Raw genomic sequence first — 15,756 nt, forward strand, 5'->3', positions numbered from 1 at the left:
CGATCATCTTTCTGAGTACTACGATTTGAAAAAAAAAGTTTGACGAGTTTGGAACTCGTGGACAGGAGATATGCTCACTCAAAGTTTGTTCGGTTGAAAAATTTTTGACACACAATAACTCCTAGTAGCGGAATCCAAATGCACCATTTTTTTTTCTCAAATTGTAGTTCTCGAAAAGATAAGCGATTTGGAAAAAAAATTCGTCACTTTTGGAACACGTAAACACGAGTTATGACCTCTTTAAGATTTACGGATCAGAAATTTGGGTATTTCGTGCAAAATGGCAAACTTTAAGGGTACCGCGTGAATTATCCGTTAAAAATAAATCTGTTGGTGAAGCTTGCAATTGGTAATTTAGGTTTAGAATTCCTGTGCAGCTCTTTGGAATACCAATAAACATTTTTTGTCGCTGTGAAACAAATAATTATGGAAGTGTGAAAGGACTACGCAAGTCCTAAATACATGTAGTTTTGCTTAATTTCAAGTGTCAACATAACTTTTATTTAGCTTTTCTATAAACATATAAGGAAACAAGTAATAAAGTTCTTTTTGTCTAAAGAGAATCATGTCCTATTTTGTATTATTGTGAGATTTGAGCTTAAGAAAACCGGAAACTATAGGAGGGAATGAGGGCCAACCAATTATAGAACGGTCAGCAGCCCATTAAATAAATTTTGTATTAGAATCAGGCATTTCTGAAAATTGGAAGAGCGGGCCCAGGCCCAGCTACATGAAGATCAGTCGCTGCCTACTGCGATGGCTGTTGTTACCTATTTACTATATAAAGAGACTGTCAGGTTAACCTAATTTTATTTATAGGATATCATACACAACTTTTGATGTACAAAATGCAATAAGTCCTTATTTTCTCGCTCAGATGGTTTCTGTTGAAGATGATGATCTGGCTGGCTTAATGGATGTTAGTTCTGATGGCGAAGACGACAACTACGAGGCTGAGTTGACGGACAGTGAGACGTCTTCTGGAGCACCTTCAGGTAGAAGGGCTCACAGAAAAAGAGCGCGCGGTAATTGGTTTTTGATGCTTGTTTACCCAGTTGGTAGAATATATATCGATATTGAATATTGATGACTGGCTGTTTGTGGGAATATGTAATTGCAGCTGAAGTTGAATCTCTTCCTCTGATGGATGGTGAAGGGAAGTCATTTAGAGTCCTGGGATTTAATCAGAGTCAGCGAGCTGCATTTGTACAAATTCTTATGAGGTTTGCAATTAATTTAGTCATCTGATTAACTGATTTTGAGGCGTTGTATCTCCTTTCTTCATACAAAACTCTATTATGGTTCACATTGGCTGACTCTAAATTCGTTTAGGAATTAGGATTAAGTATTTAAGTAGACGCCTTTTTGCTGTGGCATTTTGCCAGATCTGGTTTGAACTTGTTGCTGTTTTGCTGCAGATTTGGATTTGGAGAGTATGACTGGGCGGAGTTTGTGCCGCGTTTGAAGCTGAAGACTTACGAAGAAATTGAGAAGTACGTAATATGGCTTGTTCATCTCTGGATTAGAAAAATCAATCGCACAAAAATTGGCTAACGTTTTTCATGTTTTATATGTTCCTTGAATTTGTCTCGATATATGTTTGCATCAAACCATGATCAGATTTCACTATTAGCATTGACTGGATCCTTCGTTTTTCCCCTGGCAGTTCTGCTTTACCTCTTTTTTGCTGGTTTGTTTATGCCAGAATATGAGTATATATATAGTTTTTTTCTATTCAATTATAGTTTTGCAAATTGCCAATTCTGTTTATTCTTTCTGGACTTTTTATGTCCCAACTTGCACAATTTGAGGACATCATGATGTCTGTCCTGCCTAGAGGGGTGTTAGTATTTGGACATAAATATAAATATGAACAAAATATGCTATTCTTCTGAAAAGAACTAAATTTGGAGTCCAATTTTTGGAAATTCAAATTTTCAGATTTGATATGTAATCAAGGATTTGGATTCCAAAGTCCAGATTAGAGTCCAAGTTTTGTTAAAAGATGCTATCCAGCACATATTCATATTAGAAAATTTTGATATAACTGAAAATTGCCTGTGAAGCACTTTGAATGTGGTTTGATAGAAGTATTTCAAGTCTGTTTTATTAGTTCTTAATGATAATTTAGACAAAAGGTTGTTTAAATTCTGAGAAAAAAGAAAAAGAACAATGAACAAGTGAAACTACTTTCGGATTGGGTTATGGACATTGAGAATAATTTTTGGATTGAGTAGTATAAAAGTTTTGACGGGATAACTGTCCTAAATATCTTTAATTGGATTTGGACTGGGAAAGTAATCCACACAGTCAAATTTACCTCTCTAATCCACCCTCCCGTGTCAGACAGATGTTCTTATGTAGTCGTCTATCCGTTTTGAAGAAGCTGCATTTTCAGACTTGAGTAGAACACTTCCATGTTTTGCTCTTTGCGATTTTCTTTATTTCTTAACAGAATGACGTACGAGTATTTACTATTTCCTTTTGATTTTGATTACGTGACTCACAAACAGTTATGGACTACATTTTATGTCTCATCTCTCTGAGGGAGATAATGATTCACCAACTTTTTCAGGTAATTTTCTTTTCTCTCTTCTGACATCGTTATATTTTTAGGTCTGATTGGAGCCTCAGTTGTAGTTTGCTCAACTCTAATCTTCAATGCTTGTTCATATCATAGATGGTGTTCCAAAAGAGGGCTTACGAGTACTAGATGTTCTCGCCAGAATAGGACTCTTGATTCTGTACAAAGACAAGGTAAATGAAAGAGTGTAGATTTTTAATTTGAGCCCGTTCTTCATATTTTTTTAATAGTTAAAATATCAATCTTACCCTATGAGCCCCTTAACTTAAAGCAAACAGTAACACAACAATAATAAGAGGCGACCCGTACCAATGTTGAGCTTAATTAATAACAAATTGTTTTTAGCAGTAATTGTAAGGCCCAAATTTGGTCTATTGGTGTTCAAACTGCTTTATCATCCTTCTACTCTGATTCTAGTCTCTGTTATCCACCCCCTTTACAGTCTTTGTATTGCATATCTGCATAGTTCTCAAGCATTTAGATACATTTGGCACTTGGCTGAATGCTATATTTGCTGCTATCTGCTTGTAAGACGTTACCATTGTAAATTGTCTGGAGAAATGGGCGCTGTCTGGTACATTGATGCATTGTTTTATTTACGTAAGGTCGTAAGAATAGCGTCATCTACCTGACAGTATCAAATGTTTGGGCTGAATATTAGTGTCCTTGCTTTATCCACTAGAAACTGGCTCTGTAATTGTTATTTTGCGACCTAAGATAAAGCCTATGGACGAAAATACGAAATATGATATACTCGTTGATACGTGGAATTGTGTTGTAAACAAATTGTAACTTCCTTAGATTCTCATCTTGAGTTTACCAAGAAACTGTGCGATCTAGAAAATTAGAAAGTAAACAAGATGCAATTTACATGATTCAAAGTGGGATAGCTTCCCCGATGAAGAAGTCAAGTACTGGGTCTAGTGTTTCTTTAACATAAGATTGCATTTTCACATGATCTTGTGCAAGCATTGCCTAGCTGAGAGCCTGAGAGGTACAAAGTATCTCAATTCTCTAAATGATAGCAGGTACATGGTTGTGCAACAAGTGTGTGAGACTGAGATGTTCACTGCATAACTATTCGGATCATTATTTGTGCACCCTCCATATGTGAACACGTAGTCACTGACAAGTTTAAAACCATCCAACCCCATCCATCTATTCACCAAGTTAACACAATTAGCATCATTTTCTTGTTTTTAATTAAATTATGATTTTATTGGTCGAAAGCTATAAGATGCAACTAGTAACGTGAGATAAAAGGTTCATTTTTCTTATCATTTGTTGCTTGTTTGTTTCGTCAGTTGGTTTTATCTGTCTGCTATATCTTTTCTTAAATGTTCTCTCTGTGTCAAACAAACAGGTGAAGTCTGCTTTAGCAAAGCCAGAGGAGCCCCTTTTTGGTGATGACATTATATTACGTTATCCAAACCTAAAAGGTGGAAGGATTTGGAAGCCAGAACATGATCTGATGCTTTTACGTGCAGTGACAAAGTAAATTCTGATCTTAGATTCTTCTGACAGCTTTGGCCCATGGTTGAATTTGTGACTGTAATAGAGGGAGACCAAAACAGACATGGCTGAGAGTGATAGAGCACGAGATGAGATTTCTCGGGCTTGATGAGGGAATGGTGACGGAGAGGGCACAATGGAGGGAGCTGATACATGTGGACTTTTAGTATTTGACGTTATTTGAAATATTTAATGTTTTTTATTTAATTTTTAAAAATGTAGTTGTTCTTTTCGGTTTTATTACACCTTTTTACCAACAACTTTCTTATATATTAATACTTAGTTCACTTTTAAGGTTTTCCGGACCCTTAAGTTTTACTTCGGTTTTCAAAATCGTTTTTAATCTTTATTCTCGATTTAAATTCTAAGTTTTTATAAAAGAAATCCGGACTTCGATTTAAAACCTTAAGTTTACCTTCCTTTGTATTAGGTTTCACTTCCCTTTGTTTTTCACTTTTTCTTTTCTATATTTTCGCATTTTGAGGTGTGCGTTCACCCATGGACGGTTTTAAAGGATGATTCACGTCAGCCGACCCCAAATCATTTTGCGATTAAGGCTCTGATGTTGTTGTTGTTGGCCTTTTTTTTTTATAAATAATTGTTTATGAATAAGTAAATTTAAAAGTAAGAAACATTAAGGAGGCCTTTGATTGGAGGGTTTTAAAGAAGGGAAAGGGAATGAAGTTTCTCGAATTTCGTACTTGATGTTTGGTTCCTCCATTTTCCAATTCCCTTTACCCATTTTTCAGTATCTGCTCACCTCTTATTCCCCAAATTTATTTCCGCATCTCAATGGTTCCAAAACCCTTTTGTCTATCACCTCCATGGCCGTCCACTCACCGCCAACATCTACCACCAATCACCTCCAGCATCACCTCAATCGGCACCATTAGCGGCAATCACTTAGCGTTGGGGGTGGTATTTATGGTGGCGAGGTGGGAATTTTGAAGGTTGTTGGAGGGGGTCGATAGGGAAGAGCATGCCGCTGGGTAGGAGCGTCGGCGGATGGTTTGGGTTGGGGGGGTGTCAACGGTTGTGGTTTTACCGGTAGGCGACGGTGGTTTTGTGTTAGGGTGGGTTTCGGGGCGGTCTTTGGTGGTTTTGGGCGGTGGTTGGGTTTGAGCAGTTTTTAATCATTCCCTTACGTATTCCTAACCAAACAAGTAAACTAATTAAAGGGCTTCCCTTTGCAAAACAAAGCTTCCTAATATTCTAGGATGATTGTTAATATGCTATACGATAATGTCGGGAAACCTCAGAGTGGTGGTTGGATAGTATTGGCCATAGATGCCTCGAACCAAACAATTAATATCTATTTTTGTCAATATTGTCTATGATAGATCGCTCTTAGTATGTTATGCTTGAGCATTAAAGAAGCTAATGGTCAGCTAGGTGGGGCCCTATGGAGTTTGAGCTGCTGTTCTTTTGCTGGGGATTTCTTGTTAATGTCAACCTTTTAACAATTTGTAAATCTAACTCTTTATTTGCTATGTGCGGGAATCTTTGAGACATTATAATAAGGTGGCAGTTAACACATTCTTTTAACTCTGTCTCAAGGCATGGGTATGGAAAATTTCAAGCTATTCTTGATGACAAAGAGTTGAAGATTCAGGAAGTAATTTGCCAAGAACTAAATCTGTCCTTGATCAAACTTGATAGCGTTGTAAGTAATCAACCACAAGTTTCATCTACGGTGGCAATTGCAGAATCAGCTGATTCCCAGAAGGTAACTGTCAGTCAAAACCGTCCTGAATCTGACTTAGTGCCCGAAGGAACATATAGTACTACTTTACTGTATCAGTTCCGGGAAATGCAAAGAAGATCAGTAGAATTTATTAAAAAAAGAGTGTTACTACTGGAAAAGGGCTTATATGCAGAGTGTCAGAAAGAATGTTATGTAAGTTTCTTTGCTGGTTCGTTTCTACTCTCTATTTCATTTTGTAATGATATGCAACAACCACCCCATGCCTCAATTACTCTCGCAAACTGCGAGGTGGGGTGGGGGGTAGGATGTACGCAACTTTACCCTTGTGTTAGCAACACAAAGAGGTTGTTTTCGAATGACCTAAGATGAAAATTGCGTCAAGAACTACATTGGACTGATACTTTACAATAGAAAGAAGCACAATCACTTTAGTGAGCCATTTTGCTTTATTCCATCATAACCCAGAACCCAAAGAGTATAATGATCTGCATATATTTAAATCTGGCTTTGGTAATTGTTACATCATGTTGTAGTTTTTGGCAACCACTTATACGTGGAAAATGTAGTAAATGTGTAATGAGACTTAAGTGTTGGTAATTTAATGTATTTGAGGCCTGAGCTCTGTCCTTTACAACAACAAAACCTGGTCTTTTTCCTCTCGTTCTCTTTTCTTTTACGAGCAGGATAGTTGGTGAAGGGAGGGATATCCCGATGTTTCACCAAAAATGAACAAAGTGGGTAGTTAGTCTATGATTGTGGTTTAATGTGTATCCAACATTGATATGGAGGGCAATGTAACCTCAGGCATTTGACCTCACGGCCTGCTGGTTTGTGATGAGAAAAGCTGCCGCAGCCTGATTATTCTTGCACATAAATGTATGAATTGCAAGTTTACAAAAAAGTAATTGTAAAACCGGATGTTATTACGCAAATGCCCTATAAAAGCTAGTTACAAGATATTCGCATATATGAGCATTTGGGTAAATAAGATGCGGTTTTACAATATGTTAGTGTAAAATGCCTAATAATAGAGTTTTTGACTCAAATTGTATCTTGTTTTCATGTTGTCTTTTCATGAGCAAATGACTTAATTTCTATTCCATATGATGTTCTAGGGTGATGGGAAACATGATGGTGTTTGTGCTGAGGAATCTGAAAATGCTAATAACGGGACAGGCGAGGGAACTACCAATGTTCTACAAGTTGTTGATGGGCTTGTGGACAAGCTTCCTCGTATAGAAGTGCTGGGTAAGTTGATCCAACATTTTTGCGAATGGTTTTTGAAGTTGGAAGATATTTGTAGTAGTTAGTTGCATAATGATTGTACATCTCAATTCAGAATAAGAGTGCTTTACAAGTTACATCTAACTGTTTACACGCAGTTTAGTTGAACGTTGACTGATGAAATGTTATGTGTATTGGTTTTCTTGCAGCTGCAAAAGAGGTTTCCTATAATGTTTACGATACAGATCCTAGACGCCAGGAGTTGGTTCAGTATTATAATCAGGTAAACCTGTTAGTTTCACTGATTTCGGGGGTTTTTCCACTTTATTGGCTAATTGATGAATATGTTAGCTGCATGAATGTTTTTGTGATTAGACAATAACATCTTTTTTGCAATTTTCATTGGATCTACAGATATGCAAGGTACTGGCTGAATCCGAAAAAGAATCGGTCAGAGCTTTAGTTCTTAGTGAACCTGACCAAAACCTGGCAAAGAAACTTGATAAACTTGAAGGCTTATGTGGAAAGATAAACCAGCTTTTCAATCCACCTCTGTATCATTTTTCAGAGCATGAACCTGGCCAAAAACAGCGGCAAGATCAGAGATCAGAGCAGCCATCTAGTTCTTGTCCCATTGTGAAAACAGAGGCGGTGATGATGGAAACCAATGAACGGAAAGAAAGTGAAACCCGTGAATTGGATGTAAAGGTTGAAGGTGATGTGAACATGCTGGATGGTGTAGTTGATACGAAGATTGCTGGCCTTGCAGCTGATAAAGGCCGTGAAAGTGATGTAAAAACAGAAAAAGCGGAAGGAGATTCTGGTCTGCCTGTTTCGGAGATTAACAGAAAAAGTGATGTAAAAACAGAATGAGTGATATAAACTAATCCTAAATGTGTTGCTTATAGCTGGGACTGAAATGATATATTTTATTAGTCCGTTCATGGCAATTCTATGCAAAAAAATTTCCTGAGCAGTTCAGATGAGTGTATTACATTTCTAATTTAGGGAACAAGCACAGATACGAGTAGTCTAGTCAAAGTTTGAATCGAGCCGACCAATATTTTTATGGTGGACTTGAGTATCCCGACACATTTCATGAAATGCTTAGAAATGCAGCAGGTAGAGGCCGCGACATTTAGGTTTGAGACACGAGACATGCTCTTTTGCCTGAAACAGGATATAACTAGTCATGACCAAGACAGTGGTTTTGCATTTGGAAGTCTGGGGGCTGCGGCCTCGGCGATGGAGGCTAGTCTAGACAATCCAAGTGCGAACAATGCCCAAAAGTAAGTTGTGGTGGTGATTGGAAGGCATGAGCATGGCCAAGGGCTTCTGATAGTCAAGGCCACGGACTTCATATGCCCAACTGTGAGGCTCAGGCTTGTGAGTGCGGAACCACGAAGTAGCATAAGCTCATAACCAAGGCTGGGGGTAACTGGCGAAGGGGTAGCCATGAGCCGGAACATGTGACTAGACTTGAGCAAGGTCTACCAATAAGCGGTATGAAAAGCAGACTAGTCATTGTACACACTATGACATGTCGTGCTTGTCAAGCGAGCATCAGGGGCCGGTAGTGTAATCGATTCGGTTAAAGATTAGGTCGAGCTTGGTCGGACTTGAATGAAAAGTCTTGAAAAGGCATGAACCCAGAGTCATGCCTGAAAGATACTATGGACCATTGGGTCGGAATTGAATGAAAGTTGTCGGGATATATGCATGGAGTGTCGGAATTGAGCCAACCAACCATAAACGATAACGTGGTGCACCTTACCACGATATCCCTCGTGGTGAGGGCAATGTAGGTCAAGAAGTGAAGAAACCCTCATAGGGCTTAATCAGTCGCCTATGTGATGCTACTATGGTCCGTCCCAGTGTGCATACGAGTTGAGTCTTAGCTCCTTGTGACATGGCTGCCTTGGTCCTCGGTTGACAGGCCTTCATGAGTCTGGTTGTCAAAATCATATAAAATTGTCAAGAAATAGCAAAACACTTTTATTTCAACGAACATTAATGCCTCAATCAGTTAACAATGGATCGGGATGGATCCGTTTATAAGGGTATCCACTTATTGGATTACTGATTCATATCTTTAAAATCCATACCCTCCGTTATATACTTAATAAAACCTTACGTGATCCAAAACCATACCTTATCTACAACTTTAATCCAAAATTCGATCCAAAATTTAATTTGACTATAAAAGTTCACTTTATATGACAAAAATTGAAATTCAAATAAACTAAAGCCTAAAAATCATTGATGGATTGGATTTTGGGTATGAGTGGATCGATAATCGGTTTGGTTCGAGTTTCCCAGCCGTGGATTTGGATATGAATCTTGATGGTATAAGTCTTAACCTCGCAAGTGCACGTATCGTTGCACTAGTAAGGGTCGAACACAAGGAGCAAATGAGACTACTAATCGTTCCGTTCAATAGTATAGCTAAGTCTAATAAGAGCAAGTTTTGGGTATTATCTAACAACTAAGCTAAAGAACATGTAGTAAATAAACTAAGTAAATATTAAGATCAAGAGACAAGCGATTGAATATGGTTTTAATCAATAGATGAGAGGCCTAGGGCGTGACTTCAACCACCAGCACTCATGATTTACCATTTAATTTCGTTAATTAGTTGTCAAAGGGTAGATATCGGGAGGAACGCCTCTAGGTCGCCTATTGTCTCCCTTCCGGGTTCACAATAGGACACTAGTACTATTAATCCAACTCCCTTCCGGGTTCATGGATCAAAATCCCAACTCTAAGGTTAAGGCTCACCGAAATTGGCCTATTTCCACCCACCTCTCACCAAGACTCAAGTCATTAGGCTCGCGATAGTCCCCGGTCATCCCACTCCCTCTCCCAAAGGTCGATTTCAAACCGATAACTAAGGTACCCTTCTCAAGTTCCCCCTCCCGGATTCAACTCAAGTAGGTAACTACTTTACAAGAAGCGCATCAACTCCAAACCTAGCCAACTCCCATTGACGGTCAAGGGTCTAAAGTCAACTACAATATCCATAGAGCAATAACAAGTCAATCCCTTTAGTTAACCCAACAAATTCCCTTTTTACAACTAATTGAGTGAAATCAAATAAGTAAACAACTCATGTTGGGGTCTAATCACACCCTGGTAAATAGACTACTCACTAATCATGTTTGTTGTGGCAAGACAATTAATAAAGTTGGATGATTTGGCAATGAACATGGCTTCTACAATTAAACATGCAATAACTATAGGAAATAAAGAGGTTTAATAATTAAACTAAAAGTAGGATGAATTAATTAAAGAAGGGACAAACTTTATCAAGCTTAATCAAAGGCACAAGCTTTATATGGAGAACTTCAATTAAAAGTATGAACAACAAACAAGAAAGAGATTTTGACTAAACTAGCAACAAACAACAAATCTTGATTGATGGATGAAGAATAATGAAGAACAAAGTAAGAACAATAACAATAATCTTGATTGATGAAGAATGATTAACAAGCTACAAAAGGATTTGAATTTTACTCTCTTAACCTTACAAATATTCTTCACAAATTAGGATTGGATCCCTAATTTTCTGAAAAATTAACTGTTTATATGAAGTACAAAAAGGTAGGTGGAAATACAAGAGAAGACGAAAACTTCTTCTGAGGGAGTGAATTGTACCCGGTCGGCTCAAACTTCACCCGATCGGGTAAAACGCTAAAAATGGCTAAAAACGCCAAACGGGTGAGAGATATCTGGCCGGGTATAGTTGTGCCCGGTCGGGTATAGAGGTGCCCAGTCGGGTGTGAGTAGCTCCCTCGGCTGCAATTCCTCATTGTTGCTTCCTTTATTTGAGTAAATTCCGCTCTAACTCCGTCCCGCATGAGCTCCCGAGCAAGGTACCTACAAGGATGTCAACAAAAACAAGTAACATAGCTCGAAAACACCATATGTGCAAGGCATGGTGGGAGTGACATGGATTAAGCTAAAACAAGTTAAAGTGACATACTAAGAGAGCTAAAGGGGCGACAAAAAGGGATCCTAAGCATGATTTATGAGGGATAAAATGGAGTTATACAATGTCCCCACACTTGACCTTTACTCGTTCTAGAGTAAATATTAGATTTAGGACTCACCCCCCTTAGCATAGAGAAGCCTTATGCACAAATATAAGCATCGCTTAAATTTATTTTACGAGTAATAACCGAATGAGTATTAGCGCACTCAACGTCCCTTCAACTCACGTAGTTGTGCTTATGAGGTAAAGCACGACTCGTAAGGCAAGTAGGGTCTTGCATGAAAAATGCAATGCATCCAACATGTAGGCACATAAGCAAGTAATAGAATGAATCTAACAAAAATGGTCCACTTTCCTCATCTAAGTGGCCGAGTTTTAATCTCAAAAACATGGTCTTGGTCGGGAAATACCGTCTTAGAATTCCAACGGAGGTGCCAACCCCCTAAGGGTGGCCCAAGCAACCCTAATGTGACCACTAAAGCTCAAGAAACAAATTCAAGAGTGGGGAAAAGGGAAATAGAACTAGTCCTTTGAGATTTACGAGACCGACACAAGATTCAACAGAAGACCCATGACTAAGAGGGCCTAGGTCAACGACATCCTCACGCTATTCATTTAAAGAACGGGTGTTTTGTGTACAAAAAGTGGCCGAAACACTCTCCTACTACGACTCGTTAGAACGTGTCCGCAATCTAATGTGTAAGACCATCTTATGACCAAGTGAGATGCAAAAATGGGAAGATGCATATAATATGAAATAAGGGTTGTAACGGGGTTAGGGAGAAGAACGAAACGGTATTGTTGCAAGAACCATTTGGATATGTGAGATTCAAATCAAGAATAGTCAACATACCGCTTTTCCTACTTCTTATTACAACGCATGAGACATGTCTATACCGTAACATAGATTTGATTACCAAAACTATGTAAAAATTGCATAAACCCAACTCAAATTGGAAAAATATGAAATTGTCACCTTATTTCAACAAATGAGTAACGTCTACACCCTAACAAGAATCCGGTTTCCCAAAATTAAGCAAAAATTGTGTAACCCCGACTCACTTTGGAAAAATATCATATGCCCTTTATTCTAGCAACGACTTTTTCTACCCCTTAAATGATGAATAGGGGTGTTGCTTGTTCTTTCTCTATTTCTAAAACAACTATTTACAATCACAAACTATCTTTTTTTTTTTTTTTTTTTTTTTTTTTTTTTGTATTTTTCAAAGCTTTTCTAATTTTCTCTTTTGTTTTTCATCTCTTTTTCAAAAACTCTTATTTATTTGCAAATGCCAAATAAAATCCAATATTCCGACCCAAGTGAATGCATATGTCATCCACCGACTAGGACCCAAGACACCTCCTAACTCACTACTAAAAACATGACTCATTCTTGATTAAGGAAGGTCATTTATGGAATGTAGCTTGTATTGTGGTTATGTCAAATGAAATAGGTTAAGTCTCAAAGGGGTGAAAAGGGGAGCTAATGCAAGAGTCAAAACAAGGCTTATTTAGGCTATGTGAGGTTCAAGTATATGTAAACAAGTTTGTTTCATAAGATGTGCATAAAAAGAAAGCAACTCACGGTCTAAGGACGGAATGACACACTTGTGCGTCTAAACATAACACGTCTCGCGAGGAGACCTACTCACAATCCTAAACGGGGGTCGGGTATGAATGCACCGACCCTAGGAGGCTCTAATCCTCACATATGAGTAGCTAGGTCTAAAACTAGGTCTAGCCTACAGTCTTTGGTCTCACAAGGCGGTCTAGACTCGTTAGTCAAACTCCTTTTCCCATGAATAACCAAGTGATCACGGGTACAAGCCATGGGGAGGGGGAAGGCACAATTGGAATATACTCATCCTTGGGGTATTTACTTCCCTCCATTGACCACATTTTTATGCAAAATATTTATGTACAAACTAAGTGCAAGACTATAATTAAAAACCCACACATATATACATTTGACAAATGCATGCGGAAATTAAGCAACATGAATTGAAACGTGCAACATGTAACACACGCGAATTTTCCATTTTGACATTTATAATCTAATTAACCATTCTATTACTTTATTTATATTTTTAAATTTCTTAATTTAATTAATTTCATTTAAGCATAGTTTTTATAAAATTATATTTTTAAAGCTTAGTTTAGATAAAAATATATATTTTTAGTCGGATAGTAATAATAGTGATAATAATAATAATTTCCATCTTAAGTTATAGTAGATTTGAGACGTGTTTCCGTCTAGCAAAAGATCGTTACATTTCTCATGTGAGACTAGTTTAATCTGGACCTATCACAAATCGACAACACACCCATCTACCTTTTACACCTCACTAAAATAATAAATTTTCCCCCTCACTCTCGCACTCACATACCGGTCAACCCCCCTCCCTCCTTTCTTTTGTTTTCGAACAAACAACAATAATGCAGTACTCAAACAAAAACCATGAACACCATTGATGCCCATCCTTCAAACTGAGATTTCGCCTTTATCTCGACCGTTTCCTTTGATTTTTGCGCCATTCTCTTCCCCTTTCCGTCCTTCAACTTTATAGGTAAGAAAGTTTCACTCTTGTTGAGTTTTCGAAATGACCCGTCTTATGGGAATTTCGGTTTGACCCGGAGGAAGACTCTTGCTTTGTGGACCATTTACTTGAATATTAGAGAGCTTTCGAGGTAACGGTGATAGGTTACTCGACAAAGTGTCGAAATTTCGCCCCTTTAACTAGGTTTTTCACTCTTTTGTCGTAAAGTTTGATTCTTTATGCCTTTCCCATATGTGTGGTTGAATTTGTGGATTTATTAGTGATGAGTCATAATTATATGCATATTTATGCCTCCTCTTAATTGCTTTTGATACGATTTCGTGCTAGTTTATATCATTTACATGCCTTTTATGTTAGAACGTTGATATTTCCGCCTTTTGATGTTTAATGCAGGAATAATGCATTTGAGGAGCAAATGAATAAAATGGGCATCGCAGAGTAGGCATGAAGGAACACACGAAGCACGACACGGAAATCCATAAGAATGAAGGAAGAGAAGTTAAGAAGAAAACACGAAGAAAGGAGCTGAAAAGGGATGATTCCTCGATCAACTAGAGTTGGGCTCGATCGAGGAAGTGGTGACTCGATCAAGTAGCCCTAGGCTCGATCGAGGAACCAAGGTGTTCTATAATTTCCGCAATTTCCTTAAGTCGGTTACGTTTTATTATAAATACCTAATATCGTACCCTAGTTATTGACGTCTTTATTACGCTTTATTTTCGGTAGGTTTATCATAGTTACTCTAAAACTCTCTCAAATACTTTTAGTTTAGTTTAGTTTCATAATTATTGTTCGGATCTAAGCTTGTTCTTCATTACTACGGTGTTATTATTAATCTTTCCTCAATTATTGTTTAATTCATTATTTATCTTTATTATTGTTCATCATGTTCTTAATTATGCTTTCTTATATCGTTATTATTGTTGTGATTATAATTAGTATGAGTAGCTAAATCTATTATATAGGGTGAAAGGGGATCTAGATTGTTAGAAAAGGGGTTATTATGAATTGATTGTTAAGTTGCTTTCTATTGTTGTTTAATTATCGTATTACTTCTAATTAGTTGATTACTGATCAAAGTTAATTAATTAGCCTCGCATAAACTAGGATTATCACCAATCGGGTTAAGACTAGTATAGGCCACGATAATTGAATTAGACCGACTTAATTATAGCGATTGCTTGTTAAGTTAGATCTAAAAAGACATATTAGAATCGACCGATCATATGACTTTCAACAATATAAATTGCTCAATCAATGAATTAAATCTACCCTTGGATGACTACCTAGTGAACCCAAATCCCTATACTCTTTAATATTATTGTTTACAATTTTTATTTTACATTGTTATTAGCTGTTAGAAACCAAATAACCAAACCCCTAAAATTGGTTATTTTAAGACAATGTAATGTCACCTGTCGCTTTTTTCTTAGCCATTTTGAGGTTATATGAGCAAGCATCATGGCCTAGCAACGCTCGGGCACCTCAACATTTGCATACAAACACAAATCCAAGCTCAAAGCAAGCTCAAGCAAGCTCAAGGCAACTATACGCAGCTCAACGCTAGTTCACTCAGCTCGACTAGCTCACTCAAGCTCACTCAGCTCACGGGGAGTGGAAGTCAGCTCACAAGTACTCTGGGGTCACTAGGGCAGCTCACTACCTAGTCCACCCCTAGTTCACCCTAGCTAGAGGAGGAGGCACATGGGTGGTGATGTGTTGCATCCACATTCATCCTTATCCTATCCTCTCACAACCACACATACACCCCCTTCCCCTCTTCCCTTTTGGCGCCATTTTGAAGAGGAACCATTGGTTCCTCCCTCCCTTTTCTTCCCGCCAACACCAAGGGACACCAAGGCCCTTTTTCCTTGGTTCCTCCAGCCAAATACACCAAGGGGTGTCTCTCGCACCCCTTCACTCCCAACCGCCACTTCCCCTTGCCTATATAAGAAGGCATTTGCCTTCATTTTTCCACAATCTCTTCTCTCTACAAATCCTTTTCCTTCTACAAAATTTATGTATAGAAACTCCTGTAATTATATTTATATATTCCCATTCTCAATAATGATAATACATTTTCTTTATCGATATTCTACGATTATTCCTCACTTTATTAGTTTCGTATTATATCGTTCTTTCAATATTATTTCCGTAGTGATACTTGTTCGTGAAGGGTTGC

General features: G+C 37.9%; 1 protein-coding gene across 1 annotated transcript in view; it reads left to right on the top strand.

The window, feature by feature from the left end:
- The window catches only part of LOC141612234 (CHD3-type chromatin-remodeling factor PICKLE-like), a 28,025-nt gene extending 20,019 nt beyond the window's left edge, over positions 1-8,006 (top strand). Inside the window, exons 22-31 of the mRNA XM_074430969.1 lie at positions 878-1,025; positions 1,121-1,223; positions 1,419-1,493; positions 2,514-2,575; positions 2,681-2,757; positions 3,948-4,078; positions 5,654-5,993; positions 6,917-7,049; positions 7,235-7,308; positions 7,440-8,006. Of these exons, the coding sequence (XP_074287070.1) occupies positions 878-1,025; positions 1,121-1,223; positions 1,419-1,493; positions 2,514-2,575; positions 2,681-2,757; positions 3,948-4,078; positions 5,654-5,993; positions 6,917-7,049; positions 7,235-7,308; positions 7,440-7,898 (1,602 nt within the window). The 3' untranslated portion in view covers positions 7,899-8,006. The remainder of the gene's footprint in view (positions 1-877; positions 1,026-1,120; positions 1,224-1,418; positions 1,494-2,513; positions 2,576-2,680; positions 2,758-3,947; positions 4,079-5,653; positions 5,994-6,916; positions 7,050-7,234; positions 7,309-7,439) is intronic.
- Positions 8,007-15,756: the final 7,750 nt, after the last annotated feature.

The sequence above is a fragment of the Silene latifolia genome, chromosome 11 (genome assembly GCF_048544455.1).
Source record: "Silene latifolia isolate original U9 population chromosome 11, ASM4854445v1, whole genome shotgun sequence".
In the NCBI taxonomy this organism is placed as follows: Eukaryota; Viridiplantae; Streptophyta; class Magnoliopsida; order Caryophyllales; family Caryophyllaceae; genus Silene; species Silene latifolia.